General features: G+C 32.8%; 1 protein-coding gene across 7 annotated transcripts in view; it reads right to left on the bottom strand.

The window, feature by feature from the left end:
• PDLIM5 (PDZ and LIM domain 5) overlaps positions 1 to 26,491 on the bottom strand; it is a 237,195-nt gene that overhangs the window by 80,024 nt on the left and 130,680 nt on the right. For 2 of the 7 annotated variants that reach the window (XM_037530166.2, XM_037530162.2), the window contains exons 4-8: positions 15,011 to 15,053; positions 13,000 to 13,091; positions 4,704 to 4,721; positions 4,273 to 4,445; positions 3,890 to 3,926 (exon numbers count right to left, since the gene is read on the bottom strand). In XM_037530166.2, the coding sequence (XP_037386063.1) occupies positions 3,890 to 3,926; positions 4,273 to 4,445; positions 4,704 to 4,721; positions 13,000 to 13,091; positions 15,011 to 15,053 (363 nt within the window). Of the gene's footprint in view, positions 1 to 1,116; positions 3,350 to 3,889; positions 3,927 to 4,272; positions 4,446 to 4,703; positions 4,722 to 12,999; positions 13,419 to 15,010; positions 15,054 to 26,491 lie in introns of those variants that run through there. The other 5 variants (XM_037530165.2, XM_037530164.2, XM_037530160.2 and 2 more) reach the window with 5 other exon arrangements.

Below are 26,491 nucleotides of genomic sequence, written 5' to 3'. Positions count from 1 at the left end.
TATGAATAGAGGATTATATGTCAAAGTTCTACATGGAAGTTTTATTATTGGTTAGCTTTATGTATATTTTCGGGGCACTCTGTTGCCTACATACATGTTACCAAGAAAAAACGACATTAATGTCTCCTTTTTCTAGGTCAGTTTTCAATGGTCTTTAATGGGAAAAAACTTAAATTGATGACTATGCATAGGATGGCACAAATGAGATGAATCTATTTTATACTTAGTAAGTTGATTAACCTCTCTGCTTCTTCATTTACTACTTTTACTTTAAAGTGATAAGACAGTATAATAAACAACTTCCTATTAAAATTCTATAGATAGTATTCGGTATATTATGTTGCTTCCCCTCATCCAGCACATTTTAGTCACACTATCCCTTCTGTTCTGTGTACCTTTCCACCTCAGGATTCCATAATCATTTCTTCTGCCTTGAACACTGACTTTAAGTCATCACACGATGACATGACCCTACAGGATAGCTTGAGAAAAAAGGATACGATGAGTTCCTCTTACGGTTACCACACAATCTACAACTTTCCTTCCTAAGCGAAATTTCCTTTACATTAACTTATTTTATTATCTTGGTAACGTAATTGTGACACTTCATCTTGTTTATATATTTATTTTTTATTTGCTAGTGAGTCTAGAGCACTAGATCAATGGCTGGCATGTGAAGTTTAGTAATGATTCATATGAAGGAACAAATGCAGGAAGTGAAACCATGAATGTGGGCAATGAATGAATTGCCAATGATTCATGTGATTTTAAATATACATCAGAAACACCATAGTAAAATTATTTGTTTAGGGGAATCATTCATTCTAAATTTCTGAATAAATGTTACTAAAAGAAGGGACTGCTACCGTATCTCTGAATTTGATAATTTTCATTAAATAAGCTCTCTAAGTTTTTAATCTGAGTCATCCTAAAGGGCATAATGAAGCATAATAGGAATATATCTCTATTTTCACAAATAATATATTTTTCAAAGTAACACAAAAAATTGACTGCTTGGGTGACATTATTATACATTCTGGTTGGCAAAACTTTTTAACAAAAATGTTGAAAATTCTTAAGAGAAACTTTCCAATTTTACATTAAAAACAAGCCTATAATAATAAAGAGACAAACAAAAACAAGTTAGAACACTAGACTTAGAATAGTATTTCTGCAAGAAACTTTTACAATTTTTGGCTAGCTTTTAAGCTAGGAATATAAGATGTCTCAGGAGATTCACCAAGTGCAGGAATTCAACCGTTGACAGAGTCAAATGGAATGTCCTTTGTGATCCTCGCTGAACATTTACCCTCACACTGAAATATGAATCATTTTATTTATTGATGTCTACAAATTCAGTGAAACATTAAATCATTTGTTTTTAACTAGGCACGCTATTAAACTATTTTTTCTGAACCTATTTCAAGTTATAAAGTTCTATCCATGTTCTCTTCTCTTTATTAGGGAAAAATTCTTTGATTTACCAAAAATTCTGTCTAGTAGCTCTCTCTCTCTCAATTCTATAGTTATTCTAGCAATGTGATTCTTGGTGGAAAACGCCATGTTTATCTATCCACACATTTATTTTAAAGAGAATTTTATTCTATCTTCATTCAAACATCATCTTTGGACACTAATGAAGATATAGGAAAGCCTGGTGTAAGAAAATAGATTTTCTTATAGAGGCCTCAGACAGAGAAATAATGGACTGATGACAGGATCATAAATTCACAAGCAGGCAAAACCTTTTAGTATGTGAAGAACTGATACAATAAAAGAAAGACATATTATGAATTATAACAGAAATAAGCATAAAGAAATTCCAGAATTATTTTTAAAATGCATATGCATGCTAAATTTCAAATAGTAACCAATCACTATTAGTTTTTCTATATTATAAAGCAGTAGTTCTATGATGACAAAGTGAAAACCTGGAAAAATGAAAAATTCAATCTCTAAAGAAGGTAAGATTCATAATAATTTTCACATAAACATTAATTCTGCGATTCTGTGTTGTGCCAGAGTCTATGTTACTATTTAAGGAAAGAGATTATATTAAGTAATATAACAATTCAGGGAAGAAAACTGAACACAGGCCTTGATCATATTCTACTCATATCTTAGCAATCTCACAAAACCAAAAATGTTTTCCAAATGAACTGTCACTTCACCTATGTGATACTATAACATTGTTACTAGCTTTAAGAAAACAGAAAACAAGTACAAAACTATGTTACAGGCAACTTTATTACAACACTTTTCCAAACTTTTAATTGTAATTATTATTGAATTATATCTAATATATAATACATTATATTACAAGACAGAAAGCATTCTGGTCAGGTATTTAGCTTGCATACATAGCCTAAAACAGCTTCCTAAGAATAGCAGCAATGCAGAACAGTTCATATCACTAAGTAAAATATTTGTCTGTCCCATAAAGAATCATTCCTATTGCAATTTATTTTATGTTGATTTCCTGTTTTAAAAACACAGCAATGAGATTGTTTTATATTTTACTAGTTAATGACTACAAGTTTTCTATAGCCGAAAAACATCTACAAGTTTAGAAATATTTCCTTTGGTACAAAACAATATTTTTTAAATTAACCAAACCAAAAGAACACTGTTTTTCCCTATAGCAAATAGGGGTAGAATTATCTTCTTTCCTCTTTTAGGAACCAAATTTGGTCTCCTTCTCTTTCTATAGCTATCCTGAATAGTACCTGCTTTAAAAGATACCAAAATATATAATGAACTCTACTCTAATAATACCTTCTGTTTTAACTTGTCTCCTCATATTTGCTTACTTCAAATAATTTACATCCCTTTTTGAAAATTATGCAAAAATTAACCCTTAAAAGTAATTTTAGAACTGTAATAACATAAATGAAATAATTTCCAAATTTGTTCATCTACCTCTGCTTCAAATGACCAACAAAATTCAATATACTAAAGAACTCCTTTTCCAAGGTTAGTACTCTAAGAACAATGGAAACATGTAAATCCACTGAAAAGATCTAGTCCCTTAATTTGCTTTCTTGGTTTAACATTTGTGAGTTACTGACTAATACAAAATGTATTCATCTTCCTCATTTTCACAACAGCCAGAAATTACAAAAGTTTAGAAAAGGTTAGACTTTTTCATAAGGCAAATTTAATACAGATTTTTCTATAAAGTGGGAAAAAAGAAAAAGTGAATGAGAAGATGTGTGCTGGCTGCTGGGGATGGGGGGTGGGGGCTAGACTCATAAATCACTGTACATTAAGAGCACGTGCTGAAACTTCATGATGCCAGTCACGTAATTGTGTGTATTTGGGACTAAAGACGTGAAGGGGTGTCTTTTCCCTGTGGAAATAAAAAAAGAAAAGAAAAGAAAAGAAAAAGTGATAGAAAAGTCATAAGAAAGAGAAAGATTCTACAATTAATTCACCATGCAGAAAACATGCCTTATAAAAAGCTTAATTTCACATAACTTTTATTTAATAGCAATGACTTTGAGAGTAGATATTTAGAGGTACCAAAATTAGTCTATGGAGTCCTCATGTAAACATCAATTTTGATGCACCAAATAAAGTGACGGCAACAACACTGAACTCATTTACAGTGGTCTGCAGTGTTAGCAAAGCACCGCGCTAAGCAGACCTTTTGCCCATTTATTTGAATACTAAAAATAAGCCTTAGACATAAATCCCAGACACTATCCACTAATTTAAAATTCTGAAAGTCATACATTTAAGCCCCACAAAAGGAACCCAAGTTAAATGCTTGGCTTCTAGTTGCAAACACAAAATGCCATACCATTACACTTGAAAATATGAAAAACCAAACTGAGACCATTCATGAAAGGAAAGCATTCAATTTATAAAAAAAAAATGGAGAACTTACTTTGCCTTCTTTGTATTATCAGTTTCAGATTCTTTCACTGAAATATATAACGAATATCCAATATTAGTTTCTTTCTTTTAAAATTTTTTAACTTTAAAATCACCTAAAGCAATTACCTATACCTATCAATATCAAATGATCAATTTGCAATGAATTACTAAAAAGTTTCATATCATGCTCTCACTGGCTATATACTATAGTCAGTCCTCCTTTATACTTTTCATTAAAACTTTTCTGGACTGGTTTCTTATTTACATTCCTATATTATGCACGGCATAATACAAAAGTCAGCTATATCAGGTAGATGACTGTCTTCCAATAAATTTTAATTCTACACTGTGGCAGAGAACATTCATCTCTTACAGTGCCCAGTATTCACTTACAATGTTCGGTCCCAGTGATCTGGGCGAGGATTCGAAAAGAGCGAGACTGAGTTGTTCCAGTCCTTGGACGCCAGTCCTCCGTATCCTCTATCAGTCTCTTCTTGCTGGCATCACTGTGAGTTGGTATGTGGTAAAACTCTGTATTGCGGTCCACAATGTGCTTTCTTGGTGGGCTACATTAAAAAGTAAAGAAAGACTTAAAGATTTGCAAATTACATTAAGAAGAAAATATCCTCTGCCACATTATCTATAATGTAGATTTTAATCCTCAACATCCCTTTTATATATTTTGCAAGTATACTAAGCCTAAATACTTTTTTTTAAAAGCATTCTTCCAAAATAGAGCAGAGGAAGCTCTAAAAAAAGTTTTAATAAAAGGTACTTATATACTAAAACAAATTAATAGTATATGTATTCAACAGAAAGTTTACCGTTTAGGTGGGATTTTCCTTTTAATTAACAGAAGAAGGCAGCAGCAGAAAGATTTCCAACATGAAGAAAAGAAAAAGAAAATAGTAAGAAAAGAAGGAAGATAACTAAAAATTGAAAAGTCCATAGCAGTGAAAATGAAACAAATTGTAATTATTTGTATTGTTCACCTCATGGCTAACTATATTCACATCCACTGTGAACTACTGATAAGTTGCTGAAATGTAGTGATTTTCACAAAATTAAATTATCGCCTCACTAGGTCCAAGAATCAAAAATGGTTTACTGAAAGCTAAACCAGCAATTTCAAACACAATTTTGAAAAGAGTAATAAATGCTATTTTTTACAGTTTTCTCACTCGTGTATACAAATATCCTTCATTTTTAATTTGTGTTCAGGATCCACACAGTAAAGAGCTGCAGTGTATCAAAGACTACTGAAATATTTAAATACTGAAATTTCAAAAGATCAAGATGTAACTCTTGGTTCTATGTGTTTTTAAACATTGGAAAAGTCAATCTCACAAGAATCACTTTTTCATTTATAAAGCAAGAATATAACATAAAAAGAGCATCATTCTGAGGATTACATAAATACATGTGAAGGGATTTGCAACTACAGTGCTTAAATAAGAGCTCTGACTTTTCTATGAACATTCATTTTTCTACAAAGGAAGCACAGATATAAAGGAATTTAGAGTGTACATTATTTTAAAACTTTAAGCAAAGAGCTATTGAACATGATAAATACTCCCCACCTCTCTCCCAACTGCCCCCAAAACAGGATATATGCAAACTTTTGGAGGTAATGTGTTTAATTTCAGAAGAGAAAGACATGAGTCTGGGAGAGCAGAGCAGATTACTGGCATAAGACCCAAATAAAGAAGTGTCACATGTAGATGGCAACACCTGCTAGGTATAACTCACTGTTAGACAATTACAGTGCTATCAGCATGACACTACCAAAACTATGCCAGAACACTGTAAGAGTTTTTACCCAGTGAAGAACATGATAGGACTAAAGTTAGCACTGATTTTAAAGTCACAAAGACATTATGTCAGGCACTACATCTTCCACTCCTCAGTGTGTGTTTCATGCAAGTCATTTAACTTCTCCAAGTCTTGATTTCTCTCATCTGAGAAATGGGGATTATATATACCTTAAAGGGTATTTGAGGAATAAGTAATATATGTAAAGTGGCTTCCAAAGAACCTAAGGCATAGTGATGATCAATCATCATGTGTTCCTTTATGATTGCTACAAAAATTATTTGCAATGCATGTCATTACATATATAAAGAACAGGAACAAAGTATTAACAAAAGATTGGTGATATTTATTAATTTATGGTATTATTTTAAAATTCCAGAAGTAAAATATCTGAAAGACCTTTTTACTAATATTGAACAAAACCTAATTCTTGGTAAAATAGACAAACCTTTAAGTATCTTATAGTCAGTGAGTGTAGTTTACCCTTAAATGGTGCTAATTTCAGGTATAAAACTATTTTATTCTCTATAAGATATTTGTTCTATGCAAATACACTACAATGGTGTCAAGTTAAGGCCATAAAAATAAAATGACACCACAGAAAGGCCTCCCTGGTGGCGCAGCGGATTGAGTACAGTGCTGTGAAGCTGTCTGCAGCCTCGGCAGCGCAGGTTTGATTCCAGGCCAGCCAGGGAGATTCCCACAAGGCACGGCAGACCTCTCCTGTGGTGCTCACAAAACCCTCAGCAGTGCTTTCGATCCGTCTGCCTGTTCTGCTCCCCGCTCTGTCTCTGGTGAATCCTCTCACCCTCCCGCGCCTCTGGCCTGTACCCCAGCTTTGTATAAATAAAACAAACTAATAAATAAATAAATCTTTTTAAAAAATGACACCACTCAAGATTATTATTTAGCTACAACATACTTGCACAAAGTCTATGTTAGATCTTTTGTGGCATTTACCACTGCCTAAGGTCTTGTGCTAAGTGATACGAAATTTCTAAACATTTAGTTTTTGTTTTCATGTTTTTATCATGAAAACAAAGGATAATCTCAATGACTTTTATTTTAAAAAATTTACTTGGGGTGGAATGTAAACAACCAGCAAGAACAAACAATTTATCTCAAAATACACTGAAAATTAGCAATTTCATTCAAATTTAAAAAATTACTAAGCAAGGGAGGTCCAAACTACATCTTCAACTCCAGTATATTCTGTACATAATAATTACTTGTCTCTCTGAAGATCTAGCTAAGTTTTTCTATTGCAGAAGTGTGGGTGTTCAAAAATATACCCACTGATTCACCCAAAGTTCTCTACCATGAAAAACATGTTTCCTATGCTCTGTAACATATTTGAAAATTCTTGCAATGAGAAGAAGCTAAATTTGCTGGTGGTGGTAAGTTGAAAACAAGATAAAAAGTTACAGACAAGACAGTGATAAAAATTACAAAAGGAAACATTAATTAGATACTTACATGCTGCCAGGGTTACTGATGAAAGAATAAGACACACAAAAAAATGTGACAGAGTAGAGAAGATATTGATGTTCCCAGGATGATGGAAAACAGACAAAGACAAGGTCCAAAAAAAAAAAAAGAGAGTGAAATAACAAAACTCAAAACAATGAATTTACATGAAAAATGTTACACAAATATCATGCTTCAAAATAACTGTGTAATCAGACAAAAATCAACAAATGTTAGTAAAAATTCTGTTACACTGTTATATCTAGACAATGGTTTTATTTGAATTTGTCTTTTTCCAAAGCCACTAAAAAACATTCTATATATTAATGTTACTTCAAGTATCCAGGTACTAATACCAAGAGAGAAAGATCCACTATTAAAAAAAAAAGTCTAGATATTTACAATTCATTTTAGCATGAATCTAAATTCCTATTATGTTGCTAACAAATGACATGAAATAATTATTTGATGTAAGATCCAGAAACAAATGGTTTATGAATCATTTTTAAAATCAGAGAATTAAAAAAAAATCATTCACTCTCATATAAGCAGTACATATTAATATAGCAGTATAATCTCATACAAATTATTTTCAATTATATAGTATAAAGAAATTATATGCTATTTGAACATTTTCTTATTTTTAAAAGTGTAATAATCGTGATGAAAAATAAAGGAATCATAGTGAGTCACAAAAAATGGATTATCACTCAATTTTCATACTCTCCCCTGTCATTATCAATACCCACATTTGCAAGCAAATTCCAACAGGTTTACAGCTGATTTGTGGGAACTCTAGAGTTCTATATCATCAGTGACCTAATTATTGCCTTGAAAGGCCTGACAACATATAGTAAAGGAACTAGGTTAAAAACATCTAAAGAGAGAAAAACATTACATACAATTCATTCACAGAGCCTATTAAATGTAGACCCATTAAAAATATATTAGTATCCCATTATTAGAACCAAAGTAAAAAGTCCATATTGTCAACACTGTTGAATCAATCCTTCTGCAATGACACTTAGAGTAACTAATAATAATTCATTATAATGTGAGGAAAACCACCTATCAGTTTTAATACTAAGACTGTTCAGGATAGATACATTTTCACACACCAAAGTCAATTTTACAAACTCAGGCTGAGCTGCACTGATGGTGATTGGCTGCAGAAGTGAGTTGATTTCAAAAACTTAAGTATATTTATTCTTCTCTAGCTGCAATGCAGAACATTTTATCCTCTGCCTTGCCGCTGTAAGTAATGGGAAAACCTTTTTCAAAACAACCTCTCCTGAACAAAATTAAATTTAAATATATACTTAAACAGTTTAAAGTTTAAGAAAAAAAGTTTTATCTCAAAAGGAAGTTAGGGGGGTATGTGCTATGGTGTGATGATGGGCAACGAGTGGACTGTTGACTGGTTTCAACCTAAAGATGTCAATTTGAATATGTTAAAAAATAATTTATATATATAGAAAATGTACTCCAACTGGAACAATGATTAGACACTAAAGTGCCATTTGTTTCAAATGACAGTCTGGTGAATTGGCTTCTTTTCTGGTTATGGACTTACTTCCTCCATAGTTTAGAGAAGTTGCAATCCACAAAAGTCTAAATTTTCTCATCAGTGAAATTTCTTTTTGATTTCTTCTAAGGACATATAAAAACTATATAAATACTGGCTTTTAGGCTAGAAATCTAAACAGCTCAAAATAAAGTATAATCAAATTCAATTATAGTGCATGCTCATTATTCACTAGTATTGCCTCAGTTCACTCAATATATCCTCAAATCTATAATTATTGAAAAAAAATACAAAGTCAAAGTAACAAAAATAAGCCCAGGTCACAAAAGTAGGTGATATAAATGAAGGCACAACAAATTTTTGGCTTCAAAAGACTACATTCAACTCCTAGTTCTACTACAGACAGATTGCTTGGCTTGAGAAAATTACTTCTTAGCATTCAAAGTCTCAATGAAAATTAAATCATATAATGCATTTCAAAACAACTAGCACAATGTACAGTAACAAATAAATCTGAATCTTGAATTCAGTGGTTTAAACACAAATTTATTTTTCCAAGTCCACCTTTTGTCCCTTATTAAGTTAGTGTTTGTTATGCTGGAATCATAACTAGTCAAAGTATTTGTGTATAATAATTTAATTTTAAACAGACAGTGAACAGGGTTTGAAGATATTTCACCAGTATACTGCTGTACAATATTCCTGTGCATATGTAAGATGAAACTATTCAATAAGGAGATCAGTTACACTGGAATATAGTTTCTCTAATAATTCAATAGATAATTCTCTTGGGTATTTTCAAATCAGTGATTTCTATATTTCCAATTCTACAGTGTAGTTGTGATATAAGGAAAATTATAAAGTTGTAACCTAAGGTCATTTTTATCTATTTTAAAGTAGGTAATCACCAGCCAGTACTGTTGATACAAAGGACACAAAAGTGATTCCCAGTATCTATGCCAACTACCTGAGACATTTAATAAGTTGGTAATTACTTTCTTTAACTTATTTCAAAGGTGTATACACTGTCTATCAACCAGGGGCATAGGACTGAACATACAGAGATTTATACCTTCCAACCACATTGAAAAAAAATCAAAACAGTCCTTAGACACTGGTTTTTGATATAAATTTGAAAATCAACTCAATTTTACATGTTATTTACTAGTGGTACACAAACTATGCTTTCTGTTCTATCTTTAGCTTTGTTTTCTAATAGACTTGACTGACAAATTATATTTCTCCAAGCATTACCTATTTTAAACCATGACACAGCAAACCTCACATATATTTATGACAAATGTTAAATACTACTATTTATTACCATAACAGAGCAATTCACCACAACACAGCAGTGCAAATCAAACTTATTGAAAACACTAAATGTGGTTATTCTGAATTATAGCAATTTTGCAAAATTAAACTATTTTGCAAAGATCGGGCATTCATGCTGTTTTTTCATATATAAATCACCATATTTCATCTCCAGTAATGTGGATACTAACTTTGTCACTTGTTTTTTCTGCAAAAATAAAAATATTTTAATGTATTACTACCATATCAATACAGTTTGTATCTTCTAAGCGAGGGTCTTCAAAATACCACAAAGGAACTGTTAGAAGAGACTACAGTCCAACAACACTGAAATTAATACGGGACACATGAAAGACTTACCTTTTGAAAGCAGTGGCACATTATAATGCAAGGGCACAGGAAAGGGAAAAGATAAAACTTAAAATACCTGATACAAAATAGATTCCCTTCCAGTTTGGAATTTTGATCTAAGTATAATAATGAAAATAGTTAATAAATGCAGCAAGCCCAAAAGATAATTTGTATATATAGAAGGAAGGTTACCATTTCTTAAAGTGCCTTGTTCATTACTATTTATAAAAAGGAATAGGAATGCTTACATAATACTATTAAGAAATATTCTAAAAATATCAATGTAATTAGAGACTTCACATTATTAGATAGGCTTAATTAATAAGGTTTATTTGTATCCAATATTTAGTAATCCTATAAAAGGTAGGGTGGCTATCAAACTGGCTATTAGCTATTAAACAAAAATCACTTAAAAACTAGTAGTCCTGTTTTGAGGAAAAAAGAAAACTTACATATTTAAATTTACATCCTCTGAATTCTTAAATTTTTGATTACTGCTGGATATTTTTAAATAAAAAGTAATTAATAAAAATGAAAAACTCATTTCGGAAGAGTTTCGTTACAGATCTTGTGTAACATAAAAATATGGGGAACCTTAATAATGACATAATTAGTAAAGAGTCTGCCATTTATTTCAGAGAAAATTTGACACTTGACATTAAAAAGGCATTCATACACACTTTGCTTTCAAAGACAGTAAGCTATCACCACCCTAACATCTCAACAACTTGTGAAATGAAACGATTTTTAAAACATACACAGTTTGCAAATGCAAAGCATCATTTTGCTAATGATACAAAATATGTAATAATGCCTTTTCTCCTGAATCTTGCACAGTGCAGGACTCCAGGAACATGCTCACAAATCACTGTCAACCGATCAAGGAGGCATAAAGGCCCTATAACTACACCACTGCCTAGAATTTTATTTGAAAATAATAAGCTTTAAGTCATTTCAAGTTTACAAGCCAAAGCCAAACTTATAAAACACAAAATTCAAGCTTGGTATTTTCACATTTTCAACAGCGTGCTTTTCCATAACCTCAATTTGCTTTTCACTTCTCCAGTTTTCCATTAAGACTTCTATAAAATTTCAAGCAATGTTAATAAGGAGAAGAGATTTTAGTTTAAATAGCTCCTTCAATAGACTTTTTTTTTCTATTGAACCTGAAATTCAGCAAGTTTAATAAAAGTAAACTTAGCATTCTGTGGAGCTAGAATTTGAAAGGTAACATCTGCCTTTTCAGGACATGTACTATGAATACTTTGAAATCAAATCTATTGTATTAAAATAGAAATACTGAAAAAAAAAAAAACCAAACTCACCCCAATACTACATGTTATTTCTTTTCCTCACATGAAAGAAGAAATAACTCTCTCTGATGGACACAAGATTTCCTCAAATACACATGAAAACATTAGAAAGCCACCCATAACCACAAAATTTATGTCCAGCTCAGTAGCTGTTGTTCCAGGTTTCCTGATCCTTCTCTCAGCAGCAGACTGGAAACCCGCCACCTTCTTTTCCAAAGCCCAACGTTGCCATGACAGCAGTGCTACAGAAAGCATAGCCCCTTCATTACACAAATTAACATTCGGAAGGAATTATCTCACAAAAGTAGCCATCCACATAATTGTTTTAATTATATTTTCCTGGGAACTGGCATTGGTAAAAATCACGCATGAAGGTTATTTCTCTTCATCTCCTCTTAAAGTACATTTTTGTCAAATAAATCCGATCAAAATGATTTCACAAAAGTGACTCTGGCTTAAAGCATGGTACTGAATTCCAAAAGGAATAAAAGAACCATCTATAAATGGAAGCTGCTGAAAACATAATTCAACCATTTAAAAAAAGTATATAGCTCCCAAAAGGAAAAATCTGTAAGGAATACATTCTCAAAGACTAATAACACTGCATACTTTGTGTCTACCGCTTTGAACTTATCCACTTTAGAAAAATCTTTACAATGAAAATATCTCTAATTTGCTTCTAATGTTTTTTAAATATCATTGATGTTGCTGTTCTGTCACTACAGATTTGTTCTTAAAGATTAAATTTCAGTTTAAATGTATCTGAAAGAATGTTAGCTCTGATTTATGCTAATGCACTAGGAAATAAACATGAATCAAAACTGAATTTATTTTGTCTTAAAACTACTCCCTAACCTAAAACTGCTCTAAAATAAAAGTTATCAAAGACTGCTGCAATCAAACAATTAAAAATAAAAAGGGCTGCTTTAGGGAAAAGAAGTCTCTTACAAACTCTTCACTGAACAGCTTTTGTATCTCCCTGTGATAGCCACTCTGTTTCAGATTTTGGTAGCCAATAAAAGGATTAAAAATTTGAGGAAGATTCAAGACTTGCCTTGCATTACAAGTGCCAGCTGCTCAATGTTTTGCTAGAACTTGGAGAAAGAATTCAGTAAGTTACATGATTCATGACCAGTCAAAATGCATAATTAGGTTTTGATTAACCTATAATTTTCTTGCAGAAAGTGCTTTAGGTATATAATATAAAGTTACATGTTAATGAAGCAAATAAAACTTTATCTCCCTTCAAACAACAGAAGATTCTGATGGGATGTAGTTTTCTAAAAATTGCTGAAAGAAGAGTTTTGATATGCACAGAAAGCACCCTTGTCCACCTACCCATTTTGCTGTTTACTGTCACCCTGGGATCCTCTTCTCTGTCCCTCTGCTACCTCCTGAGCAGTCTCGGAACACACGCTGGTGACTGTGGGCTGCCGTGGGACATTAACTGCAGTTTTACCAGAGCTCAGTGCAGATGAATGCTGCTCAGCACTAAGATTGGTATTAGCATGCAGTCCAGATGCAGTGAATTGGGGAGGAGTGACAGCAGCCACGGGTGGAGGGGAAGCATGTGATGAAGTGATCTCATGGGCTGGGGTGAAGGCAGACGATGGTGATGGGATGGATGTGGCTTTTAGTGAAGACACAGAACCAAAGGGCCGTGGTGTCTTATTGTAGGCCATGTTGGTAGTGGAAGTGACTTTGGACACAGCAGGAGATGGAATGGGCACAGGTTTAACTACTTCTTTAGGTTCTCCCTATGTAAAATAAAAATAAACATACACAAAAACAGACCAAATGCATGCAAAATAGATTCAGCAGAAAGAGTACACAGCTGTTTTTTAAAAAGACAAACATCCTGTTAGCAGTCCAAACTTATGTTTCCAAGAAAAAACAGTGAGTTGATATAGTTTAACATGCAAACTAACTGGTCCCAACATGCACGACACAGATGCATATATATAAGTATACATATACGTATATATTCGTATTAAAATTTATATTAAAATTTCAGAATATTTAGAACATTGAGCAGGAAAACTATCAAAAAAGCCTAAAGACCGTCATGAATGTCAATTTGACATATTCCAAAGGAAAAAATTTAAAATGCCCCACAATAAACAAAACATTGTGACTGAAACATTCATTTAAAAAAATCTAGTCTCAATTATAACTCCATCTTTCAAACATATTTAATTACTCTCTAAAGTACAATCATTTGATTCATGCAAAAGTAATAGCATATTACTAATTTTTCAATTAACAAGAAGCAAGGAATAAGATAAATTTCATCTAACTCAGAAATGTGTGACTACCTTGAATCAAGAAATTTAAAAACTGTTTTTTAAAAACCTCAAAGAATCAAACAAATAAACAAATAAAATTAACACTTTTACTATAATTCATGTGTTGCTGACTCTAGAATGTTCTGACATATGATTCAGAGATGAAATAAAATTCTCCCCTTTTCCAAAATGAATATTTAATAACTGCATGAGGAAAAAATTAATCTTAGCTGTTTCCTCATTGTCATAAAAAATAACAATAGGAAGACTCAATTCCTCAAAAAAATTAGCAAAATTTGTTTGTAAATCCATTCTTCAAAAAAAGTTTAATGTAAAAAATATAATTGAGGCTTCTTTATCATTCAAGAATAAATGCCTACTACCCTCACCATCCCAAAAGAAAAAAAAATTTTTTGAAAGAGCATAAAATAGTGGCTCTATTATGTTCATTACTAAGAAGAAAACTTAATCTAAATTAACCTTATAGAAATAATAAAGCTAATGAATGGGGGTGGGGTGAGCAGAAATAGGTTAAAACCTCACCACCTCAATAAAGTAAGTATTTCAATGGAATGGCACAAGTAAAATTAGGGAGAAAACCCCCAAAAGCATAAACCAGTTGTATATGAATAATAGTTTGGGACAGTTTGAGGAACTGTATGAAAGAAAATGTGCACTTGCCAATTACCTAATTAAAGATTACTCTGAAAATCTAACTAAAACTTATTAATAATAACATGGCATAATATGTTATTTGGAACTTATTATTGTGATATTCAATTTTTGACTACTTATTTATTCTCTTCAGAATATGTGAATAAGAAATTTAGATATAAGAAATGATTAATTTATGGCTTCAGAAATGGGGTTTTACTACTAAAAGTATAAAGATGGTAACTGTATATATTGATTACCATCCTTCTGTATTTAAAGAAAATGAACTGTGTGCAGAAAACTGTATTGAAACATAAACTCAATGTAAGTATGGGACTGCAATGGAAGTGACAGTAGCTCAGGAACAGACTATAAATGATTACCATAAATATGCTCGATAGGAAACATACCTTTTGAACAGGAACCAGCTCTGGCTTGGTTATAGCTGATGCTCTGGAGAGAAAGAAAAGAAAATGGAGGAAAAATCATGAATATTTGCAAGCTTGCAAACATCCTATTTAAAGACTATTTATTACTCTATACTTTAATATACTAATTCATCAAAATGTATAGTTTTATAATTCATGATTTTTACCATTGACAATCTACTGGTTTTGTAACTTATATCTGAAGATCCAATATCTATACTTGATATCCTTAGTTCTGGACACATTCAAATGAGGAAAGATAAATATCAATCCTGTTCACAAATGAACTTATGTTTATCTTTAAATTAAACTTATGTTTAATTTAAACTTATGTTTAATTTATCTTTAAGATAAACTTATGTTTATCTTTAAATTAAAAGCTATTCCCCACATAAAAGGGCAAAGTACACTAAAAATGATTTTCTGACCTTTAATGGTTCCTGAAACATCTAATTTGAACAATCTTTATCACCAACAGTATCTGAGTTTTCTAACATTCATGAACATGTCTATAGAGTATTAGTTTCTGTGAAGATACTGTATAAATTCTGATTGAATTGGGTCACTAAAAGAATGTTTATTTTGTATTTATATTTCTAAGGGCTTATACAATTTAGTGTATCTGTTACGCTAAAACTAATAAATATAGTCTTCCACTAAATTATAATTTCAGTCAGGAGAGACACTCTACTGATTGGGAAAAAATCTTTGCACTCCATTGAACTGATAAGGGACTGATCACAAAGACTCACATGGCTCAACAAAAACAAAATAAACAATCCAGTCAAGAATTGGGCAGAAAAACTTAAAAGAAAAGGAGGACAAAAATCAATGTGCAGAACTTAAACTATTTTCAAATTCAAATTATTTCTTAATTTTAATGTATACTTTTTTGTTGCATTAATACTGCCCCTTGGTTAGCATGAACTAATAGTAACAGTAATTGATTTGGAGCAATTTATCACATGTAATCAAGATAAATAAACAAAGAAGCAACTACCATTATTCCCACTTTTTAAATGAGAAAGTCAGAGTAAGAAAATTATCTAGGATGGCGCTAAAACCAACATTTGTTCTATATGGCTGGTTATAGTCAAGGATAACAACTAAATGAAGGGGAAAGCATCCAATAATTCGGCTAACTGCTAACATATATATTATGTTTTATAACTGCAGAAGCAGTTTAACTTCTCTACTATTGATAGTACACAAGCCTGAGGACAGGACTTCGAATGCAGAATTCAAGAAATGAAACTACATAGGTAAATAAGTGATAACAATTTTAAATTACAAAACCAGAGATCATTTTACTTATAAAGAAAGATCACCAAGAGAAGACACTAGCTTAGAATATTTGGTCTCTAGGAGCATAACCTAGTAATGAACTCTGATCAATGTTTTTAGCAGAAACTGAATTTTCCAATAACTAATTTGGTTAGCTAGAGCAAGGACCTACTGAATAATTGGCTAAACTAATGAGAGGCTACAATGGATGCAATACAGAATAATACTGTGCAGTTGCGTAACTTTCCATGTGAATGCTCAGACAATTTCTCTTTTAGTTTACAGGATTATTACTACCAGCAAAAGAAACAAGTTCAAGTACATACCAGTGGGCTCTTTCATTAAAATTTCACAATAAGAAATAATCACAAAGGATCTCTTATTAAACCACCCAAGACAGTGAAAGTTTGACATAATAAAGTGGATGGTATCGTTTTTCATCTGGACTTTTAAAGGTGTATGGAGCTCTTCTAGCAACATAAAAGAATTTATAAAAATAATCTTAAGTTGATTTAAGTGATTTGCTTTCCAAACTAAAAATAAAATGCATTATATCATCTATGTCTATGTGAACAACCATTCCCCAGCTTTAATTAGATATTCTCATTTAAATGCTAGCAGCAACAAAAAAGCCCTAGAAGAGCTAATTTTTCATTCATTTTTAAGTCTCATCTCTTTCTGAGAAAGCACTGATAAAAATGAGTCCTATCATGCTTTAAGAATTAAAAGGTCTACAGAAATACTATTTGAAATTTTGAATTCACAGAAAAATTTAAATCTGAAATTTGAGTTTATCCTTCCTTGCTTTCTCAAAAAATCTCACAAATACAATTTTATGAACAAAGGCATGCATACAAAACATGCTTTCATAATCCCAGGATTGAGACTACTAAACTTAAAAAAAAATAATAATAACCCACATCATTTTGTTGGGGGAAAAAAAGACTGACCTGTAATTAAAAAGCAAATAAAGTAAGTAGTTGACACTAGATACAACAAAAACAACTTCTATTGATTTAAATATTTAAAAAACTACCAAGTAAGTCACAGACACAAAAACCTAGAAGGTTCCCTAGGGTTATTCTATCACATGCCCATCAGGTATGCATCTGACCTTTACTGAATATTTAGAGGAACTCACAATACAAGCCATGCAAATTATTATTGAATTAAAAGCAAATTTAGCTCTCTGGAGTAAATGTAAGTTAACTTGTCTACAATAAAATTATTTGAAAAAATATTTTTGACATGGCATATATAAAAAATCTATAACATATTTTAAAGATGAGTATGTAACATCAATCTTGTATTTAAGTGTAATTACATGCTTTTATTTTTTCATACTTTTATAACACTAAAACTATAACGGTACAGGAAATTCAGTACATGACAAATGAAACCTGCAAAAGTAATGAATAGCAATTAACACTAACATTTAAAAACTCAATTGAGTTATCACAGAATAACAAAATAAAAAGAATCACATTTATTTGCAAGTGTGTAAATTCTTTTTTTAATGTTAATAACATTCCTGGAAGGACTATATTAGTACAGTGCTTGTGGAAAATTATTTGGTATTTACTTTTCAAAAATCTTGAAGACAATTCATTCCCTTTGACCAGAAAAATCAACATTTAGGGAACTATCATAAGGAAATAATATGAAATATGGAAAATACTATATTTGAAAAGATTCATTTTATACACTATAATTTATAATAGTAACAATTTGGAAACAACTGATTAAATATACAATGAGAATGTGGGTAACTGTAACATTATGAATAACAGTATGCAATGATTAAATAGTTTCTAGAAATAATTGAGTTGATTGCTAACATGCTTACTTTATAATGTTTATAGAAAGTGGAAGATATAAAATAGCATATATAGCATGATCAGTACATGGGAAAAAGTGGGTGGAAACACACCAACATTTTAGTGGAGGGTCTCTATGAATGATATTTGTTTTTACTCTTGTGTGTTTTTTATATTTTATAGACTGTACATCTACTACGTTTTATAATATAGGAGACTAGTTCTTAACACGTTCATAGAAAACCACACACACACACACACACACACACACACACTCTCTCTCTCCCAGAAAACATGAAGTTAAAGTTACATAAACATCTTAACCACAGGACTTCTCACAGCCATTAATGCCTAAAGAAAAAAAATTATGAATTATTGTCCACACCCATTTGAAATATGGAATACTCAGTTATTTAGAATATTCATTTATTTAAAAAATATTTCTCAACACTAAAGTTAGGAAGGGGAAAAGAAAACCCTCTGGGAAATGCTATTTTAAGGAAACAATCTCTATTAAGACTGAAATGTTTACTTACATCTCTTAAAACTGGCTAAAGGGCCTCCCCGGTGGTGCAGCGGTTGAGCGCTGGGCTGCAAAGCTTCCTGCAGCCTCTGCAGCGCCGGTTCAACCCAGGACGCTGGGCGAGGGTCCCACATGCCGCGCAGACCTCTCCTGCTGCCAGCTGCTCCCCTCAGCAGTGTACTTTGTCAATCTGCCTGCTCTGCTCTGCTCTCTGCTCTGTCTCTGGTGAATTTTCTCACCCTCCCTCGCTTCTGACTTTACCCAGTGCTTGTATAAAAAAAAAAAAAAAAAAAAAACCTGGCTAAAATTAAGGGAAAGAAAAACCAAAATCTATAAACCACTCAAAGTCTTCTGCTATAGATTATTTCTTATTGAACTTGTGCTTTCTTAAACATTACATTTACTAAAAAACCAAAGATTATGATTTAATTTAATCAATGTTTAAGGAGGAACATCCCACTTCACTTGCCAAACTGAAATACATAGTTCTAATATACCCTGGGGAGAAAATACTAATATATGAATAAGGAAAACAATTTGAAAAATATTTCTCAAAATTAAAAGTTTTACAGTTATCTTTTTAAAAGAGAAAAGTAATATAGCAGGGATCTGCTATTTCACTTTAGAAATGCTATATATACGTAAAAGTAAATAGTCCTTAAGAACTTTTAAGTAAACAGTCTCTAAACTGAGGTAGTAGTATAAAAACTTACTCCTACATTTTTCTCTTCAAATTTGAGAAATGTATAATGGTACACTCTCTCCTTCAACATAGTGAGCATCAGAAGTCACTATTGTGTGGTGGCCTCTCATACCAGCAGAAGCACCGGCAATGGTTTAGTGCCATAGGTGTGAGACTTTGCTTACTGTTCTCCCTTTACTTAGTCAGAGCCAAGATAGTGAAACCAATGCATTGGCCAGTGCTATCCTCAACTAGTGGAAATCAAAGAAAAAAAGTTATCAGTATGGCTACAATAATTTATTAATTTTTTTAAAGATTTATTTATTTTATACAAGAACCGGGGTACAGGCCAGATGCACGGGAGGGTGAGAGGATTCACCAGAGACAGAGAGGGGAACAAAACAGGCAGACTGATGAAATACACTGCTGAGGGGAGCAGTAGACGAGATAGGAGAAGTCTGCCTCGCAATGTGGGACCCTCGCCGGCCGGCCAGGATAGAACAGGTGCTGCAGAGGCTGCAGACAGCTTCACAGTGCAACGCTCAACCACCAGGGGAGGCCCTCTACAATAATTTATATTGAAAGTTGACGGATACAAAACCTCTGATACATTACAACCAGTTTCAGAATTTTGATTAAACAGTGAAAAGAGTTCTAAGTTACAGTAGAAACTAGATTTGGAATGCCTTGGTTAAAATATGTACAGGAAAATTAATGCCTGAAATAAGCAATAGTTCTCTTCAAAGATTTGATTCAAAGAAATCAAGTGAAACTGGATTTTATGAAAAAAAAAATGAATAGTGTTATATTTAAATTATATTTAAACTAATGCATTTTTCTAATACCACTTTATAAAATAACATGCTTTTAAGATTATAAAGTGGCCAAAGAATGATCAAATTAATGTATAAGCAAGAGGAATTAAGCAACAGAAACAGGAGTGCATGACAAGAGGAATTAAGCAACAGAAACTTTGATAAAAGTTTATTTGTATTACTACTCATTATGTCTTGGTGACTCCTACCATATCTAACATAGTTAACTCATAAACAATCATACAGAAAGGAGGCAGATTTCAGTTCATCTTCTGTGAAATGAGCGCTATCTAAGTTTCCCACAGCACAGTCAAGTTTGGTCTTGCTGACCTCAGGACCCATAAACAATAGGGTACATCATTAATCACTTTAATTGTAAAGTTGTCAATTTGCAATAACAAAGCAACTCCATGGGGGAGGGGGGGAGTGAGCACTGAAGTGTGCAGACATATATCCTTAAACAATTTCCCCATATTTTGTTTTTTCAGTCTGCTTTCCTAAAAAATCAAACTTTAAACATTTCAATGTGTGGGAATATGAAAGGAACTAATCAGTATTTATTTTTACCTAAAAATTTTGAAATATGATTGTATTTTTTACAGATTAAAGTATGAAAGTGGTATCAGCATGCTACAACATCTTTTAGCTTACAGACTATACTCACTACATACACGTGTTCATACACACACATTTCAGTTTTTCTCTTTTTGCATGTTCTCTTACTATAGAAACTGATAAAGTGTATTTTTCCTCCAGTCAAAAAGACATAACCCAAAGCTGACAGACACTTAGGAAAAGAAGTTAAGTGACAGAACAGGGGCACTGCTCTAGACCATGAGTACTTGCAAACTTCTTTGTGTAGGTTTGATTTTATACCAGGTATGGCTCTGGTAAATTCAGAGCAAGTTATCACATGGTACTTTCCTCAGTAAGGGTGAGGGCTTTTGTTGAAAAGATCTTTTTTAGGTGGTCATAGTTGCTGATGGGGTTAATGAAAAAAATATCACCCAGTTCTACATCAAGCTAAAATGGGAGAGAAGGAAGGGAAGAAGGACATTACTTCTACAGAGCTCCTCTGATCCACATTATTTCCAAGGAGGAAAAAGAGAGCATAGGAGAGAAGGGAGCATAGATTAAATTTAACAGGGTAACATATCCTCTTAATTTCCCCATTGTACAAATAATGAGAGCACTGGAGTCAGCATTATAGATGAATTTACTGGGGTCCTTACTAGGGCTCATCATTGAATTAAAGTCCTTTTATATAATTTATTGCTTATGTATCAGAAATTAAGACTAGAAATGTTAAATAACTTGGACTACTAAAAGTTTAATATCAATGTTCACATGATCCTCTTCCTAATATATCCATGTTGCCTAGCAAAGACAAAAAAATCACAAAAAATTCTGGCTCTTATGCTATGTTGTTTTATTCTTTTCCTTCCTTTTCTCTCTTTTTATTGTATTATTTTGTACTGAGATTAACACTGGTTTACAACACTGTATATGATTTAGATGTACAACTCATACATCACATTAGGAAATCAATAGTATTCCACTCTGTAATATAATACAACTTTTTTTATTCTTTTTTTTTTTTTTTAAATTGAAGTGCCAATGGTTTACATGTGTTTTAGAAGCACAGGATTTCCCCGGTTGGGTGGAGTCATGATAATGCACCCACAGTCCTGCCTCATAGTCCACCATACTACAACTTTCTAAACCACTCACCTGACACTGGACACGTAGGTTGTTTCCATATGTTGCTAATGTAAAAAGAGCAGCAGTGAGCACAGGTTAAGAAATTTGAACATAGAATTTGAAAATGGCAGAACCAGGATTTGAACCCCGGTGCTCCAAATGTTTTAAACACAGCTCTGATGCTCTACCCTCTAGGAATAGCAAACAAAGAAAAAGTCACAAAAAGTAATTTTGGTAAAGAGCTCCAAAGAGAAATGGTTTCAAAAAATGAAAACTATTAACATTTTTTTCAATCATGTTATCTATTTTTTTAAAGATTTTTTAAAATTTATTTATGCATACAAGAGCTAGGGTATAGGCTAAGGGGAAGAGGGGTGGTGAGAGGATTCACCAGAGACAGAGTGGGGGGCAGAACAGGAGGATCTACTGAAATACACTGCTGAGGGGTGAGTGGGCAAGACAGGAGAGGTCTGCTGCGCCATGTGGGTCAGCTCCCTGACCTGTGATCAAACTCATGAATGCGCTGTGGCTAGAGACAGCTTAACCCCTGCACCACAAGGGAGGCCCCTCAATCATGTTGAGCTATATGTGTGTAAGTTCTTCAAAAATTTCCCAAGGAAAGCTTTAGAAACATGAAAAGTAAATAATTCATTCTTCCTTGTTTTTCTAGAGTATTTTCCCAAAGAGAAATAGGAATTTTATAATAATGTCATTTTCCCGCAAGCTGGAGCTGGAGGTCACCTAAGAGTATCATCTATGGTGTTAAACTAGGTGTCTTTCAAAATAGCAACTAACTTCTGAAGTTAGTGGTCATGCTGATTCCATGACAGCACAACACAAGTGCTCCTTGAAGGCATGTGTCAAGAACCTCATGTTTGTATCTCCTCTTCCTTGCAATTCTGAAAAAATAAAGGCATTGGCTTTGTGGTCTATTACCAACATCGATAGTGATATTCTACCAATACACAGAATGAATCACCTGTGATACAGTGGTATGTATTAAGCTTGCAAGATAACAGAAATAAACATGAAGGTTCCTTTTCAATTTGGCTTTGCTTATACATACATATGTATCTAGTCACTGAATATATATACAGAGAGACACATGTAAATATTTAAAATATTTAAATACCTAGTTACTGAATAATACACTTTTGATAGTGTTCTTTTTGTATCAGCCAGTACTTTCGTAAACAAACACACCCTTATGTTAGAGTCAAAATCTAGTTTAACTACCACATTTGTTATGATTATATGGTCTCTTGCATTACCTTAAGCTATTTCAACCAAGCACCTTCTCATTCCTAACTAACTGGTGTTACACGCAATGTTACATGAAGTTCAAGGGGAACACCTGTACTATATCTTTTTCCTAATTTATTACACTGATTTGTTAATTGCATGAATATTTATTGAATCCTTAACAGTAGGTTCTGTTGTAGGAGGTGGGACACTAGTAATAAATTAAAAAGACAAAAATCCCTACTTTGAAGATATTTATGTTCTACTTGGGAAAGAAAAACTGAAAACAAAGCAAAGTATGTGACATAGGAATAAGTGTATAAGCAAGATGGACAGGGATACATTATTTTATATAAAGTAATTAAGCAGACCTCTATAATAGTATGAAATCTGAGCAGACCGATAATGTAGAGAATTAAAGGCAGAATCATATAGCAAGAGCAAAGTCTGTGTTAGTGGGTCTAGAGTGGGAGTAAAAGCTGGGAGAGCAGTGAGAGATGGAATCAGAGATCATGAAGGCCAGAACAGATAAGGTACTTTAGCACACTATGGGGATCTAGTCTTTCACGCTGAGATTTAAAAAAAAAAAAAAGGATTTCTAAACACAGTACTTCATTTTGTGAGACTCTAAATCTAATTAAAGTTAAATCCAAGTACACATATATAAATATAACATTACTCACATTTTCAGCAATAAATTAGCCTGTATAGATGTTTGAACTGTATAAGCCTACTTACTAACAGAAGGGGAAGAAAAATGGACTATAACTTGCCAAAAAATCTTAAATATATCAAGATAAAATAGAAAAGTGGCAAAATGTCTAACTTTTTCTCTATTCTTTCAAAGTGTAATATGCTGTCTGCGGTTCACATTTTTATTCTCTATGTCCTATGTTAATACTGGAGACACAACTTGCCACTAAATTTTTCCAAATACATTCTTTTTTTCTGTTCTTGTCTAGGCTAAACACATTAAATTGAAAAGTTGTTTTTTTTAATAAACTGGGTATTTTGAGTTATTTCAATAAAATTCAAGGAGACAAGCATTCCAGAATTTAGCACAGCCTTATTAGGAAACAGTCAGATGTCTTGTGGACAGCACATGAAATGAAAACTTTTCATTCTTTATAGTCTCAACTTAGTTTTTTTCCATTGATTCAACACTTAAATAATTTGGGATAGGTTTATATTCTTTATAAAATCTGGAGGGAGTTACTCAAGAGTCAAGGAATTTAAAAATTAATGAACTAATATAGCTATTTTAGCCATACATAGACAAAGCTATCTTTTTGAGTAACTCTAAGATGACCCTTTAATTTCACATTTATTTTTATAAAATGACAGTATTACTTACATTTTTGATTGATAATTTAATAGATTTTGTTGTAAAATTTAAGCCACATTAGAATTCTAAATCTTCCCAATGTTAACAAAGTATGAGTATTTTTTTTAAAGATTTATTTATTTATTTATTTATTTATATAAGCACTGGGTACAGTCAGAAGCACAGGAGGGTGAGAGGAGTCACCAGAGCCAGAGCGGGGAGCAGAACAGGCAGACCGACGAAGTACACTGCTGAGGGGACCAGTGGGCGTGGCAGGAGGTCTGTGTACCATGTGGGACCCTCGCTGGCGGCTGGGGATCGAACCGGTGCTGCAGAGGTTGCGGGCAGCCCCGGAGCCCAGCACCCAACCACTGCACCACCAGAGGAGGCCCAGTATGAGTATTTTTAACAGAAACCATATAAAACATTAAAAATAAAAATATATATATACTGTCTACATGTAAAACCTCTGTCACTACAGGAAGAAAATCTGCTAAGAAAAGCACTATGACAGCTGTTATACAAAAAGCCAAGGTTATTATCCTGAGAAAATTAATTTGAATTTTCCCATCAAAAACATTGTTATAGAAAATTGCCTTCAATAGTGGTCTTAAAGGTAGACAACTCAAAATCTATGATTTACCATGCAAGTTCAACAACACACAAACTGATCTGCCCCTGTGAAATGGGACAAATCCACTGGTAAGGTCTGAAAATTATGACAATGTCAAATTGTTCTCAATTTGAGTATGTATCATGACACAGACCATGAACACAGGTCAGACTGCCCCCAGTGTCCAGGAACCACAAGGTACGTACCGAGCTAGAACACTGCTATTAAACATTTTATCACAATGGTCAGGAATATAGTTTGGACCATGACCTACCTAATACAAATATGAAACCACAAAATACATATTTTCATGTGCAGTCCAATAAAATATATTCTGTTCTAGTCTACTTTATAAACCAGAAAAACTGGGGAAGGGACAAAGCTGTTCTTTTTTTTAAAGATTTATTTTATTTATTTATGCATACAAGAGCTGGAGTGTATGCACCCCAGAAGTTGGGGGGGGAGGGTGAGAGGATTTAGTAGAGACAGAGCAGGGAGTAGAACGGGTAGATCTACTGAAATACACTGCTGACGGGAGCAGTGGGCAAGACAGGAGAGGTCTGCTGTGGCATGTGGGTTAACTTGCTGGCTGGGGATTGAACACAAAATCAGAAGGATATGGAATCTTGTCAAATAATAAAAATGAGGCGAGTTAACAGTAGTCACACAAATGCTCACTGAAGTGAATTGAAAGTCATGAGCTACACCCAAGGCTACGAGTGAGCTGCATATGTCAATTAATGTAGGGATCCATACTGAAGGAAATTAAACTTTCATTATAATTTTTGTTCCCATTTTGACTTTTACAACATCTAAGGGTTTTTGGTGCTTTAAAACATGGCCTTGTTTTCAGTTGTCTGTCACATAAAATTGCAACTTACAATCTCAATGATCTCCTATTTTCTAGGAAATCTTACCCCAAAGCAAACACTGGCATGTGCTTATGCTTTGGTGTCCCTATGAAAACAAGGTGTAGCATGACTCACTGCTATTCTTGTTGAATTATGCATTTCATGTGAATTCTGAAGAAAGAGACTAACAGACAAGTGTGCTGGAATATTGATAATTACTGCTATACAATTTATTTAGAGGGAACATTTGTAGAGGCAGGACAGTCTTACAAAAAAATTGCACAAGATAGAAGATCTGGTCAGATAATTACAACTTTCCATTTCAAGGTCACCAAAAATATTTATTGCAACCTAGGTATATGCAATCGTTTATCTTTGATAAAATCAGATACTAACAAAAGTAGGCCAGTTTCAGAAATCTGACATAATTCTCACAAATAATCCCTGAGAAATAAAAGACTCACATATTTCTTAACAGATAATCTAAGCTGACATTACCCACTATCAGCCTTAAAATCATAATATAGTATTTTCTCATTTTTTTTCAGATCTTCTGAAAGACAACTTGGTCTATGTCAAACTACCACAATTTCCTACTAAAATAATCAAAA

Source organism: Talpa occidentalis, unplaced genomic scaffold (assembly GCF_014898055.3).
Source record: "Talpa occidentalis isolate TD23 unplaced genomic scaffold, MPIMG_talOcc4v2.1 talOcc4.6, whole genome shotgun sequence".
Taxonomy (NCBI): Eukaryota; Metazoa; Chordata; class Mammalia; order Eulipotyphla; family Talpidae; genus Talpa; species Talpa occidentalis.
The sequence above is the reverse complement of the archived record's forward strand: the minus strand, read 5'-3'. Positions and strand labels throughout refer to the sequence as shown.